A 22,323-nucleotide genomic window follows, 5' to 3' on the forward strand; every position below is an offset into this window, starting at 1 on the left:
TGAATTGGATTTCTTCCTGTGAGTTTTGAAATGGCTTTGTTCGCTTCCTACATTCATACATGGAGACGTGCCCTGTTCCCAATGCACCGCTGTGTTTGGGATGCGGTGCTTATCCAGGAGATGTGTCTGTCCCAGCTAGGCAAACAGCCAGCGACACGTTGGAAATTCCCCTGCCCCACAACAGAGCTCGTTGGTAACTCGGGGCTGTGGCTCCGCAACTTCATTTTCCTGCAGAGAGGCACTGAAAATCCTTGCAGAGGGAAGTGCACCAGTCATTCTGATGTTAACCATGCTTCAGTAAAAACAGCAACAAGATATTTATCCATATAATCAATTGGCAGGAATTTTGGTAGTTTTCTCCGCTAGTTTTTGCATACACAGTTTCATTTACTAGGAAAACAAAACAAAAAACTGCCGCAGCTTCCTCCTAGACAAGAGAACAATTTGTAACTTCTTCATTCACAAAACAAGGGCCCTCATGGTTGCGGAGCTGTGACTGCCTTTGTTACTGTCATTTTGACATCCCTAAACCGAGTAGTAACAAAGAACTCTTCCATGTGGGTGAGCCAGACTCGTAACCTCCAAAGGGCCCTTTTTGTTGTGTTATGAGTAATGACAAGATGAAGACCAAAAAAAAAAGGAGGAACAATGGAGTAAATGCCTCGCTAAATTAGAGCAGCTTGCATTGCTTGTAGCATAGACAGACAATTATTCTTGAAATGTTAATGCAAGTGGCAGCGAGCGGCCTGGACACTGGAACTACTTGTGAACCTGTGGGCAGAGGGGACACGATGAGGAGAAAGGAAAGGTTTAAAGCTGAGTGAAAATACTCCTATATGCAAGTTAAAAATAAGAAGTGTTCTAGGATAATATCCGAGAAATTATGTCAGTGCTGCTGCATTACTCTTACTAAATGTATGTTGATGTCTATTTTCAGCTTGTAGATTTTAAATGCTTTCTGGACCTTGTAATTTATTATGCAGCAACATTCATTAGGAACTAGTTTACAGTATCAAATAAAGTGAAGAGATTTTTGGGTTGTGATCAATAGAGATAGTGAAATTATACTTAATTAAGCTAAAGGGAACCTGGTTTATTAAATGTGCTATATATCCATAAATCCTGAGGCAGAATTTTAATTTAAGTCTTCAGCATTGAGCATGCACTGCTGTAGCAACTCTGCAGAAATGGTTTGTCTGTTGGCAGATTGCTGGATTTCAGGGCAGTGACAGATAGGTATTTCTGATACCTATGCTGTTCCATTTTTTCACTTATTCAGAATTCGAAATAATGAATTCATCTAATATCACATTCATATCTAATTCATAAACACAGGAAAATGACTTCTTATCTCAAAGGTGTTTTTTATTTTTAATTTCTGAACAAGAATAGCAGTAATCTCTCCAGTAATTCTTTGATATTGCTCTGGTTTACTGCTTAAGGAAAAGCAGTAACTCAGAACTTGGACCTGTACGATCTTTGTCATTTGCCTATCACACAGGAATTGCAAACAGCACATTTTCCTTTTCTAATAGTTTGATCATGCAATATTGTATTGCAATATACCAGTGATGATTGTTCATCCTTTCTGATGAGACTGGTACTACCAACATGAAACCTAAACCATTAGAAGCGTAAATGACACTTGGAAGGCCCAACCTAAAAAATGTGCTAAAAGCAAAGCAGTTTATTCTCAGGGCTGACCTTGGACAGCTTCAGAAAGTAAGACATCAGTGTTTTCTGGTAGCTGTTAGATCATACTCTTACCATGCCAGGTGCAGAGAGAATTTCTCCATTTTAAACGTGGAGATAGAAATAGCACATTGTAGACAGCATCCTTAACTGACAAAAATCTATGATCTGTTATATCAAAGCCTACTCAAGATCAAATACACACTGCTTTCATTCCAAGTGCTTGAGGTCAGTTGGAGTTATTCCAGTTTACACCCTTTGAGAATCTTACACATGCATTTTAAAAGGCAATTGGGCCCTAAAGCAAGAGCAGACTGTGTTATATTTGAATTTCTAACTAAACTGTAAGTAGCAATAAATATAATATATAGCACAATTATGACTTGCACACTTCCCTCTTTTTTTTTGAAGGAGTATATTTTTGTATTTTCTTCTTTGATCTCTCTGATTATCAGAATTTTTTAATATATCATTTGACTCACATTTCCTTTTATATTTCTATACTAATTACACTTTTAATTAACATGACAGATTGAAATATAAAAAGATAATTAAAACTCAGAGTAGCATATAAATTGCTAGCCTTACAATGTGATTCCTCAAAAACTGTTTGAAAGATGTATGTTGATATCATCCTCTAATTAATTAATAACACAGTAATTAATCATGCATTAATTCATATGTTTTTATTGAGTAGGCTGAAGAATAGAAACTGATAAATATCAAACTAAACACATCAAACTGAATTTTTCACGATTATATATATTTTAATGTAAGAAGCAGGAACATTTTGTGTTTCTGGATATATGTGTAAACTGAATACAAATATAATGATAGATATACACATTATATACTGGTTATATATTGACATGGTTAGAGTAAATATATGTGCATGTGGGTGTATCACTAGTAAAGGCTGACAGGAAGCAAAGTTGAAGTTTCAAGATCAGTAATGTTGATAGATAGTCAAATCATTTTAGAAAGAAAAAAAAATGTTTTTCCAGTTGTGTTTCCACTGTGTTTCTCCACAAACTGCTGTTTCCTGTATTAGAAATTTGATGATAGTTACAGTATTGGTATTAGTACTACTGGAACTACTACTAAGATACATTTTTGACAGATATGATACTGAGATATAATGCAGATATGAGCCCTACATCTACTGGTATCAACACAATTTTCTGCACAGATATCAGTGGGACGGAGATTTCACAACATATCTTTAAGAGTTATTCGGAACAATTATGACAGGTGGAGGGAAGGATCAGGCTTTCACTAAAGAATTTTTGAACTACAAGATGGAATTACCTATATATTCTTTATTTCTTTATATAAAGCATAAAAAGAATAACAATTCACAATTTTATGGTATACTCCTGAATGATATCCTAGTGTTCTGGCACCAAATTCAGCAAGGTTAATACCACGCAGTAGCCGAACCCTTTGAATTAGTAGGTCTTGCTTTGTCAGCCTTTTGCATGTTTAGTTTCTATTCAGAAAGGCACCATTTCTCAGAACTACAGCTTTACAGGAGAGGTCAAAACACATATAGAGGATGGACAGATGAGGAACACTCAAAGGAGACACCAGACGGACCTTTTCTCTTTGCTCTGACAATGGGCCATGGATCTGGCTCGCAGCAGCTATTCCAACACTGAGATTGCCAGCTGAGCTGAAGAGCATTGAAACGTGTTTTAGAAACTACTGCCGTTTGAAAGGGTAGAGGAAACATGCTTTTCTCTCAGCTCACTAATTTGTGTCTTTTAGAAAGAAATATTCCGTAGTATAAACACCTGGATTGTTTATAAGCCAAATTTTGCCCCATATCTTTTCTCCATTAGTAGCAACCATGAGGTACTGAGGAAAGCATATGGTGACCCTTTCTGATATAAACTCTTCCAGTCTGCATTGATTTGGGTCTTTATTTGCAAGATTAATTATATGATACAGGTGAAATCTAATCCTAAATTAATGTAACACCAAAAAAGAAAGAAAGAAAAAAAAAAGACAGGAATACTAGAAACTTACGCTTCTCATTAAAGAGATGTGAAACATCTGAGCCTGAATTTATTTAATATAACATTTCTAAAATAATAAATCTCAGGAATGCTGGAAGTAAAAGTAATAATTTTCTAAAATTTTAAATTTTAGAGCTTGTCCAAAGCCCGCCATTTGGGGGGGCCTGCCTATTTGGTTATGTAAGCAGTATAAACAAGCTCATTCTTTCCCGCTCTCAGAAATCATTAACCAATGCTGGACTGTAGAGACTGTTCATCTGTTTGGGGATTCACATATTTACCCGTCCAGACAGAAATCACCATCTAAAGCTGATCTGAAGTTCAGGAAAAGTCCCTGGCAATTTCCCTCAATACCCTAAGATGAAAGCAAACAACATACCTGAAATGGAGAACAATAAATCATGGTAAATACTTGCCAGATACCTGAACTGACAATGAAAGGGTTGATTTCCCCCATGCCAAGATTGAGAAGAGACGGATGGAAGGCATTAGAAATGATCACGATCAAGGAAGCCATGTTGAGAGCTCTGCAGCATGTCTTAAAGGATTGGCCTCCTAAATTTCATCAAAGAGAATTGAAAGAATTAGCCAATGAGCCCAATGAATCATTATTGATCATTTTTACCAAATATCACAGCTTTGTGAAATTTTGAAGAACCAGGAAATTGCCTGTTGTGCCTTTGTTCAAAACCTCATAGAGTGTTTGAGGAGTAAATAGGTGATTCACTTGGATTTGGTGCCAAGGAAAATCATGAGAAGGGTGACATGGGAAGTAGTTTAGTAATGCGAACATACTGAAAGTCATACAACATAATTCAAAAAGAAGTTTAACATATGGTTTCATCTGTTTAAAGAATTTGCATAAGAAATTTTTAATTACGGACAAGCTGTGATCTAAAAGGAAAAGAAGCAAAATATAAAACCGAGGTTGGAAACTGAAACAAAACAAAACACAACCAAAAAAAAAAAAAAAGAGAGAATTGAAAACTGTCACTCAGTTTATCAGTTTAACAGGTAACTATGATTTAGAGCCATTGAAGAGCAAGCTTTTTGCTTGTTAACTCTCACTTACTGCACATCAGCTTTGGTTATTCTTCTGAAAGGTTTTAGGACTGGAGGCATAATGATGGGTCCCACTTAAATTGCCACGGTCCTGCATTTGGAATAGGGATTATCATGCTTGAGAATTGCCAGAATCTTTCTATAAGAACCCTTGAACAGGTCCTTTTTTTTTTTTTTTTTTTTAAGTTAAATACTTCTATAGAGAATATTCCAGTTCAAACAGGAGGTATGAACATTCAGAATGATTGGCAGTTTGAATTGTGACAATGATGAAAATTGCTGCGGCATAAATCCCTTTTATCTATCCCTAAGACAGCCATCATTAGAAAGGAATGGCAGCCTAAGAGAGCATTAACTTGAGTCTTTGTAGATAGGAATTTAGTTCCCCGCTCTTTATCAAGCTTTCCATGGGGCACTTAAAACAGGCACTTATATCTGAAAGTGAAAACCAACTACCTGTACCAGCGGGTTTTTTTTCCGGTCAAGTTTTGTATGAACTTGCTGCTTCAACTCATATCCAGTCATGTCAGTTAAAATAACTGACCAAAACGGTGCTATGGGTTTGAAGCACTCTTTAGTCTCCTTAAAGAATCATATCATAAACTGAGATCAGTGTTGAGCAGGTCCTAAGCTGGTCTAGAGATGTCATTTATTTTGGGTGACCTCTTCTGGCATGCCTAACCCAACACACACACCCTTGATCAAGCCACAGTCAAGCCACAATCAAAAAGCCATTGCCATTTTCATTCAAAATGAAACTGAAGTTGGAGACTTCAGGCGTTAGACATGTCTAATGTAAAATAAATCCAGCCTTAGAGTGCCTCACCTTTGAGAAGGAGCGAGCCAGGTTTGATTCTCTCATCTGCCTGCAGGAATTCCAATACACGTGTCCAATTTTAGGATGATCGTCTGCACAACAGATTCCAAATTACTCCAGAGAGAGAGACGAGCTCAGCAGCTTTGTGTGAAGCTGAGCCACTCTGCACAACAGAATTATATTCATTCAGCAGAGAAGGGAAGAGCTACCTTCTAGACCCAACAGGTTATATCACTTGTCAGGTGTGTGCGTACAGGGAAGGCCTTTCTCCAGAAAGTGAAAATGCATCAACATCCTTGGGAGCTGGGGTCTAGAATAAAATTTTCTTTCTCTCTGACCCAGAAGGTTTTTATTTCCTTTCTTTGTGGAAGTAAACATCTCAAGAGAAGATGCAGCCATGACCACCCACCCAAAATAGCCAAAGGAAGATGAAGTTTACGATCAAGTCAGTTCTTGGTCTTATTGCAGTTCCAAGCACTTTGTCTTCTCCATGAACTGTGTAACCAACTCAGGTGCCTACTTCAGTGCTGTAGATTTTTCTCTGGCAGCTCAGCACTTAAGGTATTCTGTGGATCTGTTCCGTTGGTCTTTCCCTCAGGATCAGATGCCAAATCAAATGTCAGCTCTGTCATCACATCAGCTGCTCTGTGGTACCTGTAATTTTGGAGTGCAGTATCTTAGGTGGTGGGAAATATCAAGCAATTGGCTTAACTTGGTCTGCAAATGTAATTTCACATTGAAGATATTATTTCTTTCCTAGAGAATTCATCTTCCTTCGGAGAAGGATTTTATTGCATCTTCTGAGATGGAAGATGCAATAAAAGTGGGGGAAAAGAACCTTACAGATTTTAACAAATAAACTTTTTTGGCTAACCTATTATAAATCTGTTCACAGGTATAAATATGAATCCACCACTGCAGTAGTTTTATGTGCACTTCGTGTAAAATGAACTGTGATCATTAGTACATGGGCATATTTTGATAATGTATGCAAAAGGATTAAATGCTCAACTAAGTTAACAGAAATCATATATGCACAACTCCAAGATTGTATGTCTGTGAGTCTGACGATACTAATTGTAGTCACTATATCCATATTTTAGTTACAGGGATTGCTCTAATCCTTAAAAAATGAAAAGAATAAGGGAAAGTAAAGAGAAGAGAAGAGAAGAGAAGAGAAGAGAAGAGAAGAGAAGAGAAGAGAAGAGAAGAGAAGAGAAGAGAAGAGAAGAGAAGAGGAATTGCATCCTAAACCATAATCTTGATTTATAGCAAAATTGCATTTTGTCTCTGTAGTCCAGCTGCCAGCAAATCAACCCTACTATTAAGATCTTCTCTTTTTTTTTTCTTTTAAAAGTGTATTAACGACAAAACAAGGCCCTTAAACTACTGCCGCTGGCATCAGCCATTCAAACATAGCTGTGTTGCACTTTTTAACAACCAAATTAATTCCACATGAAGAGAAAAAGTATTTACTCTTTTTTTCTTTCCTTTTTCAAACTCTGCAGACGTCTTGCAGGAAATGGCTTGACATACATTCCTAAGGGAGCATTTGCCGGCCTTTTCAGTCTTAAAGTGCTGTAAGTAAACTGTGTGTTGTTTGATATATTTCTGATATCCTAAATGCTCCAGGGAACTAATTAACTAGTGAAGTTTTGATCAGCTAAATTACATGTTTTGATTGGTTGATCTTGAACAACTCAGTTGGAATGAAGATGATTAGGAATACCATTAATTTTTTTCTTTCTTTTACTTAGAAAGTATCTTAAAGGTTTGAAAACATTAACATCATTCTAAAAACAACTTTTTTGTCAAGTAGATGTCTCTGTACAATATCACAGGTGAAAATTCAGTTAAAAGTATCGTTAATTGACTCATAAGTTCTGAAATCAAGTCTAAAAACCTTAGTGTACTTTTTGTGACACCATAACATGAAGAAAAAGTGCCCTTTCCTTTTATTGGGAGCTGAGGTAAACAACTAATTATTATGAAATACTACGTAATTTAAAATCCAGTTCTTACTTTATATCTAGATCTTATTCTTGTAGATATAATAACTACAAGATTATTTATCAAACATATGCCTAAAACATGTATTATTTATATTAATAAGACTGCACATATTGTTACTAAGATTATTAGATGGCCAAATCTCACTATGTTTATACTTGAAGGGATTTTTGGTTATGAAAACATCACAAAAATTTCTTTGCTACCAGAAATGCCAACTTTTTAGTCAGTGTCAAGGAAATCCAAACCCTAATATAAGGGGGCACAAAACTCTGCTGCAAGGATAGCTAAGTGTAAAAGAAGTATGAAGAGCTTCCCACTCCATACACTCTTAAGTTGGCACTGTTGTAACTGTTGCTGGCCTGGAGAACTTTTGGCCTGCCAAAAATGATTCTGCTAACAATGTCCCATCATGTATGCCCCATTTAGAAGACAGAATGAACTTCCTCCATTTTACTCAGATACTTTTGTATTTCTAGGATACTTCCCTAGAAATGCACTTTCAAACAAAGCACAAGTGTGAATGAAAGCCACCTCTTGCTCCTCACAAATTGATGCTCCATATTCTAAGGGAAGAAGAGGTTGGAGTGAAAAAATACTTTCCATCCTTGCAAGCTTAATATGTAGAAAGATTTGTTGAGTTATTGTCAGCAACCCTTCCTTTCAGAAAGTTAATTTCATTGGGAAAAATTCAGCACTCTTTACAGAGCTATAATTTCATTCAAACCAGATCAGACCTCACACAGTATGTAGCATTTTCCTGAGTTAAGGATCTCAAGAGTGGATCCTTCAGAGCCTTATCAGGAAGAGAAACTGAATGACTTCAGAGGAAGGGAAAGAAAATCAATACACACTAATGACAATTTCAGAATCAATGGAGGCAATTAGGAGCTCAAGCCCTGTTGAAAATGAATAGGATTTATTCTGTTAACTTCCTGAGCTGCTGTAAAAATTCTGCTCAAAGCTGGTGTGTAGCTGTTAATAAAGCTAATATGCTACAGCTGCTTGTCCGCTCTGAAGAGCTTTAGCATCCCCACGAGTAGGGGAAGGGTGTATTTATGTAGACTGTTTGTTTGTAATCTTAAAGTATAACAAAAAAGAAAAGGAGATGAGCTTGGAAGAAAATTTGCAGTAAAAAATAATTCTTTCCTATGTTGGGTCTGGTTTTCATGTTAATCTAAATGTAGGATGCTGCAGAATAACCAACTACGCCAGGTTCCTGCTGAAGCACTTCAGAACTTGCGCAGCCTCCAGTCTCTGTGAGTACACTTGATATGTCAACAGGTAACTTTGTATTAACAATATTCTGTTAGATTACCTGTTAATTATCTCCTTATTGTGCTGAAACAACTTTTTGTTTAAATGCTGTTCAAGTTGCTTTTCTTCAGAATTGTTCTTTCGGTTAAACATCTGAAGCGACTAATTTCATTCCAGCAATTTTGTGACATTGGCTACTGCTTTACAGTGTTATAAGATGGTTCATGGTCTGAGAAAATACTCCTTGCCTGCAATGTTTTCTGTCTTTCAAGAAGAATATGATCCCTTGAGCACTTGTCTTTCCCATTAGGAGAATACGAAATGACTCCCTTTTTTGTTTCATCTGGTGTAATTTTTTTCTTTTAAAGCAACATTGAAAACTATTAATTCATGAAACAAAGTGTTCAAGAGGATGCTTAATTATAGTCTGTGCTTCAGGCAAATCTTCTTATTTATATTTCTTGACTGTGCCATGCTGACTCAGTCCACCGTTTTCAGTTTTCACAGAACTGCTGCCAAAATTCCTAGACCAGGAGTGAGGATTGGCTGGTTACTAGTATGAATGAAATTATGTTGATGAGTTTCTGCCCTGTAACATAAGAATGATTGTACCAGGTCATGCTAAAAGCTGGCCTAGTCCATTATCCAGTCTTGAACAGTAAGGAAAGGAAAAATAACAGATTAGATAAAAAATATGGTAATATTTCCTTGGTATCCTGTCCCAAATCCCAGAGATTTGTATTTAGGGACTCACCTAGCCCATAGTTGCTTCTTAGTTCTTAAAGAATTTTATTTTATGAGTTTAAGTTCTTAAAGAATTTTATTTTATGAGTTTAACAGTTGCTTTTTGAGTCTAGTTAACAGACTTCTTTTTTTTTTCATGGCAGAGTATCTGCTAATCATCTAACTGTGATAAAGCACCTGCTTTTATTTATTCTGAAATTTCTACCACATTTGGTGTACCTAAATGAGTGTCATGAGTGTGTCTGAACAGCTCTTTGTTGTTGATGAACTCTGAATTTTGTAGACCTTCATCCTATCTCCCTTAGTCATGTTTTTCAGTCCTACGTTGTTGAACCATTTCATATGTGGGAGCTCTTCCTTTCTTCTGGTTGTTTTTGTCACTCTTCCCTGAACTTTTTTCCCTCTTTCTCTTATATTGTATTTGTGACTGAGGGGGGTGATAAGACTTGCACAGAATATTCAAAGTAGATGTGCATGCCGTAGATGTGGCACAATGATGATTTGTTTTGTTCTCTTTCCTATTAATTCTACAAACTTAGTTTTGTTTTTAGCCCTTGTGGAGCGCTGAACCATTATTTTCAGATCTGTTTTTTACAACCTGAAGACCTCTTTCTGTCATATTAATAGCTACTCAAGAATTCCTCATATAAGCTTGGGACCTCATATAAGATTTTCCCCAAATTCATTACTCCATATTAATCTGCCCTGAAATCCATCTGCCGTATTATCACTTGGTCAATTCAGTATCATGTGTGCCTTCCTCGGCTCTTGCAGTTAACATGTTGCATCCAGGAGATTGCTTCTGCTTGTCTTAATGCAGCATGCAATAAATAGATTGTATTTCTGAATTATCCAGAAATGTTCATTGTGGCCTGATACAAAAATAATAAGGGTTAAATTTTCTAAAGTGTATATAGATATTGAATGTGTAGCAAAAGATAGCCAGATGATGGGAGATAGGCATGCAACTTCTTTGGAAGCAGGAAAATGCCTGGTGACTCTTCTCTATGCTTTAGCTGGACCACCTCATACTTTCACAGAATTATTTTGTAATTATTTTCCTAATAAGTTACAAGACCCTAATGTAGTACTCATTACAGAAATTCAGCAATCTGTTAGAAAGAGAAATGTTCCTACAGTGTGTGCTAATCAGCTGTCTCACTGGTAAAAGTCAGATGAAGACAAGGACACAGTGAGCATGGATCCATACTGTTCACTCTGGTTAGACTCAAGATATCTCTCTCAGGGGGAAGCATACAGCGTAGAACATGCTGTCTTCTTTTCTATGTGTATAAAAATATTCCACCAGATGGTTAACCTCTTTTTCATAGTTCAATTCAGCCAAATTCTAGAGAACCGAATTAATGAAATGAACTGATTTCCAGCAAAATTGTCATTCGTGTGTAATTTACCATTACTTACACAGATATTATAAAGTATTAACTCCCAGGGTTTAATGTCCGTCTTGAACAATAATTACCTCCTTTGTACACAAAATGTTTGTTAAGGTTTGTAAAGGTAAAACAGCCCTGAGAATTAATTATCTTATAATTGTTATTTGGTCAGTGCCTTTTTTCTTTATTGACGAGACACAGAATGAAATATCTGAGCCATATACTTTTGAGGTTACAGTTCTTTCCTTTGATGTTTTAAAAAGTCATGAGAAAATGCTGGTCTAGTGACTGTATTAGATTTTCTTTCTGCTAAACAAACAAGAAAATCTTGCTGAGATCACATCATTCTATACACATTCTGGACCAAAACATGATAAACTAAGCAAACAAGAGTTCCTTTGTTGCTCTGAAAGAAACTGTTGAATTTTCAGTACAGTTTCTAAACTAAATGACGGTCTCACTTGTCCTTTGTTGCAAGTATCTTTTCCTGAGGCAAGGAAGAAGCTGAAGAAGTAAACCATAGTTTATGTAGTCTCTGCAAAGGACTGATATCCTGTGGCAGAATCAAAACAGAGGGAGAATAGTAATGGCCAGTAGAAACCTTTAAACAGCTGTGTAGCAGACCCAAGATAGAATGATAGAGGGTTATACAGAAAAGCTACTATCAGCTGAAAGACGATCAGTGGCGAAAGAGACCTCTTTGAGGAAAAGAAAACTATTAATCTTTTGTTTGCTTTAACTAGGTTGTGCTTGTCAGATAAAGCCATGCAGAGATTCAGTTTCTTGCTTCATACAGTCTAGCAATTTTCTGTTCACAGGGTGACTCTTGCATTGGTTTCTGATTTACAATAGGAATTATTTCTTGAAACGTTTGAAATAACAGGAGTCTTTCGCAGGGTGTAATTAAGAGGTTAAAAGCCTTCACAAAGGAACATTTTCTATAGCAGAGCAAGTTCTTTTATTTATTATGTTTAACTATATAGGCTGGCATAATGTGAAGAAGCCTCATTAACCCCTTTCCTCAGGCAAGAACAATTGCAGGGGAAAAAAAGAAAAGCTGGTAACAGAACTCAAAAATCTGCCTTTTGTTCTTTTCACCCAAGAAAGATGATCATGTAGGGGAACAAATGATACTAGCTGCCTTGTGGCCTTAAGTAATATGAAGAGGATTAGATTAAAATATTTTGTATATAAATGCAATGCTCTGTGTGTGTGTGTGTGTGTATGTACACATACCTACAGATTTTCCATGATCACTCATAATACAAATTCATTACAGATTTTTGCACAAAAGGATGATCTGGATCTGGATATTGTTCCTTCCTTATCCTTTAGGTCCAGGTTCAGTAATGACAGTCTAAGTATTGATATTGACAGACAGACTAGTTGGTATTAGTTGGCCTGTGGTACATAGAGTAAGAACTAATGGATTACAGAGATTAGCAAAAGTTCCTTCTTCTTCCACATCCAAGATGTAATACTATTTGCATGCTAAATGGAGTGATATATATTCATAAATTTCTTAGGACTTTCTTAAGATTTGAGCTATCTTTAAATATATGTCACTTCTTCAGGCAGCAGACATTATTTAATACTGTAAATTGAGAAATGGGAAAAAAAGCAAAAAAAAAAAAGACGAGGATTTGTCATTTAATCTCACGTAGTAAAAATCTATGAGAAATCTTCAATCAAGCGAAGATGTGTATGTTTTTATGTAACTTAAACAAAAATAAGATAAAACAATATTAAAATCCTCCCCAGTTCTATAAAAATCTTTGTAGTTCACTAATCAGCAATACTGATGTGATGCTTGGACAATGATTGTGTAGGACTTGAATTCTCTTTATGGCGGGAGGATTTAAGGAAGTAACCAGATCAAGCAGATTTTTGAGATGTGGTTATCATCTCCAATGTCTTTAACATATTACATGGGCTATAATTTTCCTTTGAAACCTAATATAAGTACAAATTATCAGGATTACTGACCCTAACAATAGAAATAATATTTATTTCTGTTAAGCCAAAGAGAGGAAAACATGTTCTCAAGTACCATAGCTGAAAGTCACCAGCATGTAATCTCTGATGTGTTGCAACTTAGATCCTGGCAGCATGGTTTGAACTGCCACTTGAATGCTGTCTTCCCTATCATGTTCACCTTCAGCAATTGTATTTCTTTAGAGCTGGCTAAAAGCAGATGGTCTTTGTGTTTTAGGTTTCCCAGGCTCCAATATCTCCATTCTTGCACACTGCTTTTTGAACTAAGAAAGCTTTTATTGATTTTGAATAGACCTGTGTAGTCCTGTAACTTTTTAAAAATATAGTTATTAATTAACAGCTTGTTCTCTAGCCAACTCTTTTCACTTAACTTGTATATTTGTTTAAATAGATACCTTCCTTTCCTGTAGTATAATTCTCTTGTCCTGTGTATGCCAATTCTGGCACATAAATTATGTCAGTACCATATAAGTATTTTATTTTTGAACCAGAAGGGTCTGCCAAAGCAGGCAATGACATGTCAGTTATTTTTTTAAAAGTTTGCTCCCTGGACTTGTTAACACAAATAATTTTTTTACAAGGAACTGATAAGTTTGCAGATCTCTATTTTTAAATGTTACTAAACAAAAGAGAAAATTATAATTAACACTGTTGATGGAGAAACAAACCTGCTGCTCTTCTTTATTGCACTGTTGTGATACAAGACTATGCAGTGAATACTACAGGTGAAACTTCATTCTATGTTTGTTTTCTTGTTTAAATATCTTTGTTAATGAACAGCTTTTACTATTGCTTTGTCAGACATAAAAATATTAAGAAGAAAAACGCACCAAGTAATAATGCACTGTCCATACCCAAACAGTGATAGAGAACATTTAAATCCAAGCATTGTTTACAGAAATACACATCCCCTGCTTTCATTTTTATAAAACTTGAGAGGACTTTAGTAATAGAAAAGAGGACAGAGTTCAAGATAGCCCCTCTTCCAAAGAATTGGAAAGAGTTCATGAGTCATCTTTTCTCCCATGAATCCTGCACACTTTGATTTAGTGTAGCAAATGAATTTGACTTTACAAGACAATATGAAAATAGTGCCAGTGAAATTTCTTTCAAATTGCTTAGCAGAATTTTTAAAACACTAAAACTTTATTTTTAAGATATTTTGTTATCATGTGGAGCACATGAAGGTGACACGGAGTTTAAACATAAAAAGTTACCTGGAAATACTCTAGGACATTCTTAGTCATTGCCTGGAACAGGACAGAACAGGGAATTTTCATCTCCTTCTTTTTATCCCTCCAAATATTTGACATTTCAAGAAAAGTTTCCAACCTGAATCAGAACAAAGAATTAACGTTTTCCATGGAACAAACTTCCAAAATGCTTCCAATCCAGTCTTAATCAAAACTTAATTTTAAGTTTTTTTCCCAGAAATGTTAAATTTAGATTTTTTTTTCAATTCAGTGCTTGTGCTGATAATGCTGATTTTTCATTAAAAAATCAACCCTTTCCTGTAAAGATAAAATTACTTTGAAATTGCATTGTTCCAGAAGAATTATTTTTCATGAAGAGTTTTAGAAAAGAAGAGTCCTGCACACCCCATGACAATGAAGTTTGCAGAAAGCGTTATCTTCCTTAAGAAACCCAGTATCTTAACAGTTACCCACAAACTCCCTGGGGAGGAATTTCCCACAGTTTAGATCAAGGTTGGATGTGCCCATGTGTGCATCAGGAGACATATACAAACATGTCTCAAAACCCAGTATTGCAGTCTCCTGGTTTTATTGCATGTCTTGTAACTATTTTTGCTTTTAGAGCCATTAGAGCCCTGGGGCACATTAGACGCCAGGAGAAAGGCTGAAACGTGGGGCCTGAGCACAACATTGTACTGCCCCTCTCAGTTTCAGATTCTTTTCTTGCCTCACATGCATGTGGGAGGAAGACAAGATGCCATCATCCCTAAACTCTGCCAGCATTTCACTTGATTACAGTCCATCGTTTAAGCAGTCTCAGGGTGAGATTGTTCTTAAAGTGGGGTGCAAATAGACTGATCTATCAGCAATTCCAGGCCGCTGAGTGATGTTCTGGTTCATCCAGGAGAAGCTAAGAGTGTCTTCTGTCTTCTAAGCTAGAATCTAGAATCGCACAGGAAGAATCTTCTTCCTGCTGGGCTGAGCGCCACATGGATGTTTGTACCACATGTGGGAAGATGAGCAGCAACCCTGGGAATGGTAAACAAGGAAGGGCTTAACGTGTTCCTGGGAGGCCCTGTACAATGACACACGGCCGCAGCAGCCAGCCCAGCAGAGCAAACAGTACTGAGGAGCGTCCCCGTGCACTGGCCCTGACCGTCTGCGCAGGCAGCAGGGTCCCTGGCACACTTTTGCCCTGTGCCAACTAATGTAACGAGGGCCTGGACTGTTCCCCAGAGTCATTTGGCAGTTCACACACCCCAGGGACACACAACACATCTCTGGGGGCGCCAGGAGAGGCCACCAGTGCCATGTGGGCCACTCCGAGCCACCAGGCGCAGGGCCTGGCGTGTTCACGCAATGCACCAGGTTAGGCGTAGGCCTAACCATAGTGCAGGATATGCAGCCAGAGTCCCAAGATAACCGCACAACTCCTGCTGGTCCCGCTTTTTCCCTGCTTGGGGGGATTCAGAGTGCTCAGAGCTGATCTTGGTATGAAAACAGCATTACAACAGGCTGTTTGTGCTTTGTACAGTGACACTGTCACTGGGTAATATCCCAGGCTGCTGTCTCCAATGCCCCTTTATCAAAATACCTGCATAGCACAGTTGTATATAAAGAGAAACAGGAGTGAAGCTCTGAACTGCAGAGACTTCTTAGTCATGTAAAGCTAAATAGCGGAACAGGAAAAAAAAGTGCTCCAAAACTGTGTCTTTTTTTTTTGTTGTTTCTTCTAGAAACCATGTCCTTATTTTTCATTTCTTTTGGACTCACTACTACTGCTCAGGGCTCTTTGTATCAGTCCTATACAGGCCCATACAAGGGCAGAGCTGAAAGGGGGATGTGGGAACTGCTGTGTTGCAATTATGCTTTTACAATAGTCCAGGCTTTTTCCCCTGTGGAGTGAAGGGGATATCCTGCTTAAAGGACCATGCTTGAAAACCAAACTCACAATAGCCAGCTATATTTTCGTTGCATCCGCTTTTCAGAGCCAGTTTTGATGTCACTGTTGCTATTCCTTAAACTGGACCGTAACCCAATTCGTATAAACACACTGACAAGAACTGCTCTGTGGAGGGACCACCACAGATTAGGAAAGATGGTGGGGCTGAACCTGATGAGCCAGTGCTGTCTCCTATACCAGTTCTAGACAGGTACCACTCACACTATTTGTCATTTTGTCTGTTGCTCCTCACATGACAGAAACAAGTCAGTAGGGGAGGCAGATCGGAAGGTCTCTGTTGTGCTTGAAATCCCTCCTCCTGTGCTCTTGCTTGTTTGCTACCCTAGCCTGTTACAGATATGCTCTTTTCCTTTGGTTTTGCTGTCCTATTTAAAATTTAAATGTGAAAAGAAACGTTGTGTCCTTGACTTTTTTTATATGACTTTGTGGCTTATTTCCACTCCATTCCCTTTGTATTTTGTCTTCAGGGTCCCTTCTTGCACCAAGAGGCAATTTATGGAATAGATGTTTAGTTCAAAGATGTCAAGAAATCATCTATTCTGACTGCCTCATGCACCCAACAGGCCACAGCCACCTCCCAGAGCCATAGCAAATGTGAAAATCAAAACCAAAATGAGCTGCAACAACCAGTCACAGGAAAAAAAGCAAGAAAGACAAAGACCATCACACTTTACTCAGTCCCTGCAATGTTTCAAGTGATTCAGTAGATTAAAGCACAGATGATGCTAACATAGATACTCCACCGAGTGTTTTAGGGAAATGCTCTAACAATCTCTGTCTGATTGAAAAGGAATTTTCCCCCTGATCCCACATCTAGCATTTGATTTAATCTTGAATACATGAGCAAGATACAGCCACAAGACATTAAGGAATTTCATGATCAGTAGGTACATTCAGGCTGCAGTTGGGCTTGTTCTTGATAGGCAGACTGAGAAAAAGGAAAAATACATATTTTCTTAGAAACCAGATTACTCATGCATCAAGGAGGAAAGCATTTTTGTTGGGCCCTACAGAAAAACATGGCTTAAAACTATCAGTTCCTACTGAGTTGATCAAAATAAATATGAATCAAATATTTTTTGGACATCTACGCTCACCTGCTTCGGAGTACCAATAAATTAATCATCTTCAAAATTCTATATGAACAATGTCTTTGAATAGTTTATAAAGCATGTGGTCATAACATTCACAGTAATTCACAGAAAGCAAGAGTGGGATACAGTCCACATGGCTCAAGCATTTACTTTGAAAGGTTTGGACATTTTAAGTGAGCTCGTGATGAATTTCATACGCGCTGCCTTACTTGTATGCTGCCTATCAGAAAAGATCAAGCATTTCTTGTCTAAATCGGCTCTTGCTGGAATATAATAGCAGCTTTCAGACTCCCCACATGTTATCTGTATATTTTAAATTATAAATAGGGTCATGTTTGTGAGTTAATGGGTTTAGTTCTTAAAGTGCCAAAACTTTGATCAACATGTGTAAAATAATTGGCTGAAAATGATGATTTTGATCAATGTTTTTTACCTCAGTGTACATTACCGACAATATGATAGGAAACATAACCACTACTGAAATTTTTAATCTGCAAGTAAGAAAATGGCACTTGGGAATTTTAAAAAGATTAGATAACAAAAGAACACTTGAGGCAGTACTTTTTAAGAGCTCTTGTAGGGTATGTAATCCAGTTACAGGGCTTACAGCACCAATCTTTGTAGTTTCTCGTTTTCTTACAAAGTTTATTTAAACAATAATCTGGCTACCTAGAATCTCATTTGTATTACTGCAGTTCTCTTTTTCCTTCTACATTGTCTATTTTATTTATATAACCAGTGATGGAAACTTAAGCTATAAACAAAATCAGTTCTTTAATTTGCTACTGACTGTGGGGAAAGTAAAAGTCCTGATTGCACTGAAGCCAGCAGAAGCATTGCCTTTTTAGCCATTTAGGTTACACAAAGACAACTGACTGTTGGCTTAACTATGCAATGGAGAATTATGTGAGTAACTAATCTGGAGTCAACAGAGAAGTCAAAGCTGCAAGCTCAGGCTTCATGTGGAACAAGATGTGAACTGTAATACAGTAACGCGTTGAGGCTGAATAAAGCCCCCATTCTTTAATCAGTGCAACTGTCAAACTAAGGCAACTGTAACTTCTTAGTTTACATACCAGCATCACACAGGGAAGAAATTTACTTCTAAGGAAACACAAAGAAACCTCATCTACTCATTTAAATTATACCTTATTTGAAAACACAGCCGTAGCATGATGGTTGTTGCCTGGGGAATAGAGGAGGTACAGCGTGAGTATTTCTAAACATTTCCAGCCTCATCCATTTGTTGACAGACCCTTGAGTTATTTTGGAAGGTCTGTCTCTGCTGCCTGCCTTGTCACTTATTATATTGAAAATGTAATTGTACAAGGGCTTTGACACTGAACTTTATAAATTTGTTCCAACTGACCTTGTCTCAGTTATTTGCCAGTCTGGCACGGAGCCTTAGTAATCATTATTTGTTCTCATGCAGTAGGTAGAAGCAACATGAAGCAGGAGATTGAATGGACTTGACATTTTACATGACTGTAAATGAAAAACCAGCTTTAAATAAAGAGATTATTATGCCCGCCCCAAGTGTATTACATTTCTCTCAAACAGACTGAATTTAGGTTGTACAGAATTACTTTGTACCCTGGGTGTGTCATTCTTTTTCTGTAGTGTTTTCAAGCTTTTATTTAAATTTGTTTTTATTTGACCGTTCACTTAATTACTTCTTTCTACAGACATCTTTAACAGAAGTGCTAGAGAATGGCTTTTATGTTAGAAAATACAAGTCACTACAAAGCATTAGAAGCAAGAAAAAGCTTATCAGAGTTCACATCACCATCTTGATGTTTCATGAAGTTTCAGAAATCTGAAGCACACTTTTAAATGGTTCCCTGAAAACATCACAATGGAAAAAAAAATAAAATCAATGAAAATATGACATATTTTAATGCCTATTTAAAATTCCATCTGCAGAAAAGGATCAGTAGATTTACTCTTCCCTTACAGAAGTGTAAGAGCAAGACATCACCTGCAGAACCTTGAGAAAAGCAGCGCAGGGGGCCCTTTAGCTCCCTCTGATGGCTCTACAGACACGGAAATGTTTGTGGTTTGGGTTTTTTTTCGAAATATGTTAACAACACTGATCTCTAAATAACATATTTCTTAGCTACTAAATACATTGAATTTGGTGCTCACTGGAATTGTTGACATAACCAGTATTTGATAAGAGGTAAGATGGTAAAAGAGACTCAGGAATGAGTTTTACTTTGAGCTTTTAAAATGGGTACATGGAGTATGGAAAGCCATATCACTCCATGTCTCAGTGATTTACAGATTCTGAAAGGGAATTACTGCATTTTTTACCTTTTCCTCCCCTCAACCTCCCTGATGCTTCCAAGTGATTGGCAAAGGATGAAAAAAGTCCTGCCTAGTTCAAGAAAAGCTCTGTTGAGAAATGACCAACCTGTGCTTTCGGTGACTTGGTGGCCCCACTGAGAGCTTGCTGCAGTGATGCACCTGACTAGACAAACTGTGAACACAAAACAAAGTCCCATGGATTAAGTTGCAAGCAAGACTGAAATGTCGATTCTTCAGGATATGAAAAACAAATGTGTTTTCCATCTCCTTTCTATGGAGTTGAATTCTTAATGCAAACTTTTTATATCCATTGTGTGAAGTCATGGTTCTTTTCTTGGAATCATTTTTTTTTCTGTTTCTTTTTCTCCTAGGCGTCTGGATGCCAACCACATCAGCTATGTGCCCCCCAACTGCTTCAGCGGATTGGTCTCCCTTCGACACCTGTGGCTAGATGATAATTCTTTGACAGAAATTCCCGTCCAAGCTTTTAGAAGTTTACCAGCACTGCAAGCAATGACTCTGGCACTGAATAAAATTCATCACATACCAGACTATGCTTTTGGAAACCTCTCTAGTTTGGTAGTTCTGTAAGTTTTATTGATTGCATTTCAGTCCCAACCTGTGACTTCCTTGCAAGGCCTTGGCCAGCCTTACTGTGATAAATTACTTGAAGATGCAATGTTTAATTGAGACTTTGCTTGAGACAACCTTCCCCTGCCCTGTTGGCAAGTGGTAGATGAATATTCAGATTAGTTAAAGGTCTGTTTTACCTTACAGTGTTAATATAAAACTGATATTTTGGGGCTATAAATCTAAACTTCCTCCTTCATTTTTGCCTTTATTTTTCCTTCCATTTAATGATACTCCTTTACCAAGATTGATTCCTTCATCAGTTCCAGCAAAGGAGATGTGTAACAAAAAAGATTTGTTAACAGAAGAAAGATGGTTTTTTCAAGTACAAATGCATTTTTTTCTACATCATTTTATAAGTAAAAGAAAAACTAAACAATCAATGATCTTGAAGAAAGATTTTTTTTCACATCTTACAGTTAAACTTGTATTGTCCAGGTTGTTTGTTTTGACAAGCTAGCTTAAAAGTTTCCATCTCCAGTAAAAATCTATGCAAGTGAATTGAAAGATCATTGTATCAGGTCCTCAGAGCAAGCAGGAATAGAAGAATTCTATATGTCCTTTAGGACTCTAAGGCAGTATGTAGGGAATGAGGAAAGATTAGAAAGAGGAAATGAACTGAAAAGCTTTCTGGGTGACTTGAAAAGAATTCTGAGCAGCACAAATGTACATATTACCCCTTACAGAAAGTGTATGGAGTTTTGTATTTTGATATGTTCACATGCCACTGCTAAAGAAAACAGATGCAAACCTTGCACTAGAATCTGGAGAGAATACTGTAGAACATGGAATCTTTTTTAAATCTTCCGGAATGTACCAAGTGGAAGAAAAAATTGGACTCTCTAAAGAAATTGAAGAGAAGGATACCTTAGAAAGCAGTAGAACTGCTAAAGAGAGAATAGTGTAGTTAAGACTTAAAAGCTTTTTGAAACTATAGCATATAGAGAGATTTAGCATATTCAAGGGTAGGAATCTGGTGCCACTGTAAGCAGGGTACCTGGGTTCTTGACTGAAAGTTATAATTACCACCGATGCCTATCACTTAATATGAACATTCAATATTCAAGGGTATGAAAATAGGGGGTAACATCTTTGTAGTACTAGATTATTTTGCCCTCTCTTCATATGAAATAAACTGAACTTCAGCATTATTAATCTACTACAGATTAAAGTCTTTGAAGAAGCCTTGTCGTTTGATTGAGCTTCTAGACTTAGTAATACTGAAGATGGAGAAAGTCTTAAAAGCCTACCAGAAATATAGTGATTTGAGGGCAGTTAAGATATCCAGGAGAAAATCACTTCTTTTGAAGTCATAACTGTCTCTGCTCAGTTAGGCCCCTTTTCTTTAGCTCAACCCTGCTTATTTCTGGTCTTCTGGTCTTTTATTTATTAATGAGTTTGCTAATAATTAATTAGGTCCTCATTATCTGTAACATCTGATACTTTTGGCTCACCAAAACCTTTATGTGTGGTTTTGCTGTCTCCCATTTAGTGTTGCAACTTTGAAAAAAACATGTTCAGTAAGAGTAGGCTCGAAAATTTAATTGTTAAAAATCCAAACATAATTGGAATTTGGGGTTAACTCTTTATATTAACTAGAGCCTGAAAGGTCAATGTTGTAGGCATTAAAAAAAAAAAATTGATAGGTTTATTCCTAGGAAAGGAGAAAAACATTGCATTTTTCACATTTTTCTCCAGAATCTCTGACTTTTATGGACTGCCCTCAAGCATGTAGACTAAATTTCTGCAGAATATTTTGCAGAACATTCAGAGAATTTGTTATCTTTAAAAGTTTTTTCAGAGCAGAGTGAAGTGTTGAAAGATTTGTGCCTGGCAGCTCGCTATTCCCAGCTCCTCCTTTCTTTTAAAGTGCTACTCCCATAGTTTCCCTCTACTTTAGAGGTGGAATGTCAAACATAAAAAGAAAGAAATGGCTGCTGAGAAAAAAGAAAAATCCTTTTTTTAAATGAGTTTGCTGCAAGTTCTGTTCTTTTTTTCCAAGTCAATCAAAAAATCTTAGAAATAGGCACCATTTTGGCACAGAGCATGAAAGTCCCAAACTTTCATGTGGGCAAGTTTGATCAAAATATAAGACAGTCTGCGAGATAATAAAATTGCTTTCAATTGCTGAACATTTGAAGAAGCAA

General features: G+C 36.9%; 1 protein-coding gene across 1 annotated transcript in view; it reads left to right on the forward strand.

Moving 5' to 3' along the window:
- The window catches only part of LGR5 (leucine rich repeat containing G protein-coupled receptor 5), an 82,207-nt gene that overhangs the window by 38,689 nt on the left and 21,195 nt on the right, over nt 1-22,323 (forward strand). The window contains exons 3-5 of the mRNA XM_026039795.1: nt 7,098-7,169; nt 8,787-8,858; nt 19,918-20,133. Of these exons, the coding sequence (XP_025895580.1) occupies nt 7,098-7,169; nt 8,787-8,858; nt 19,918-20,133 (360 nt within the window). The remainder of the gene's footprint in view (nt 1-7,097; nt 7,170-8,786; nt 8,859-19,917; nt 20,134-22,323) is intronic.

The sequence above is a fragment of the Nothoprocta perdicaria genome, unplaced genomic scaffold, assembly GCF_003342845.1.
Source record: "Nothoprocta perdicaria isolate Ctin4 unplaced genomic scaffold, notPer1 scaffold_240, whole genome shotgun sequence".
Taxonomy (NCBI): domain Eukaryota; kingdom Metazoa; phylum Chordata; class Aves; order Tinamiformes; family Tinamidae; genus Nothoprocta; species Nothoprocta perdicaria.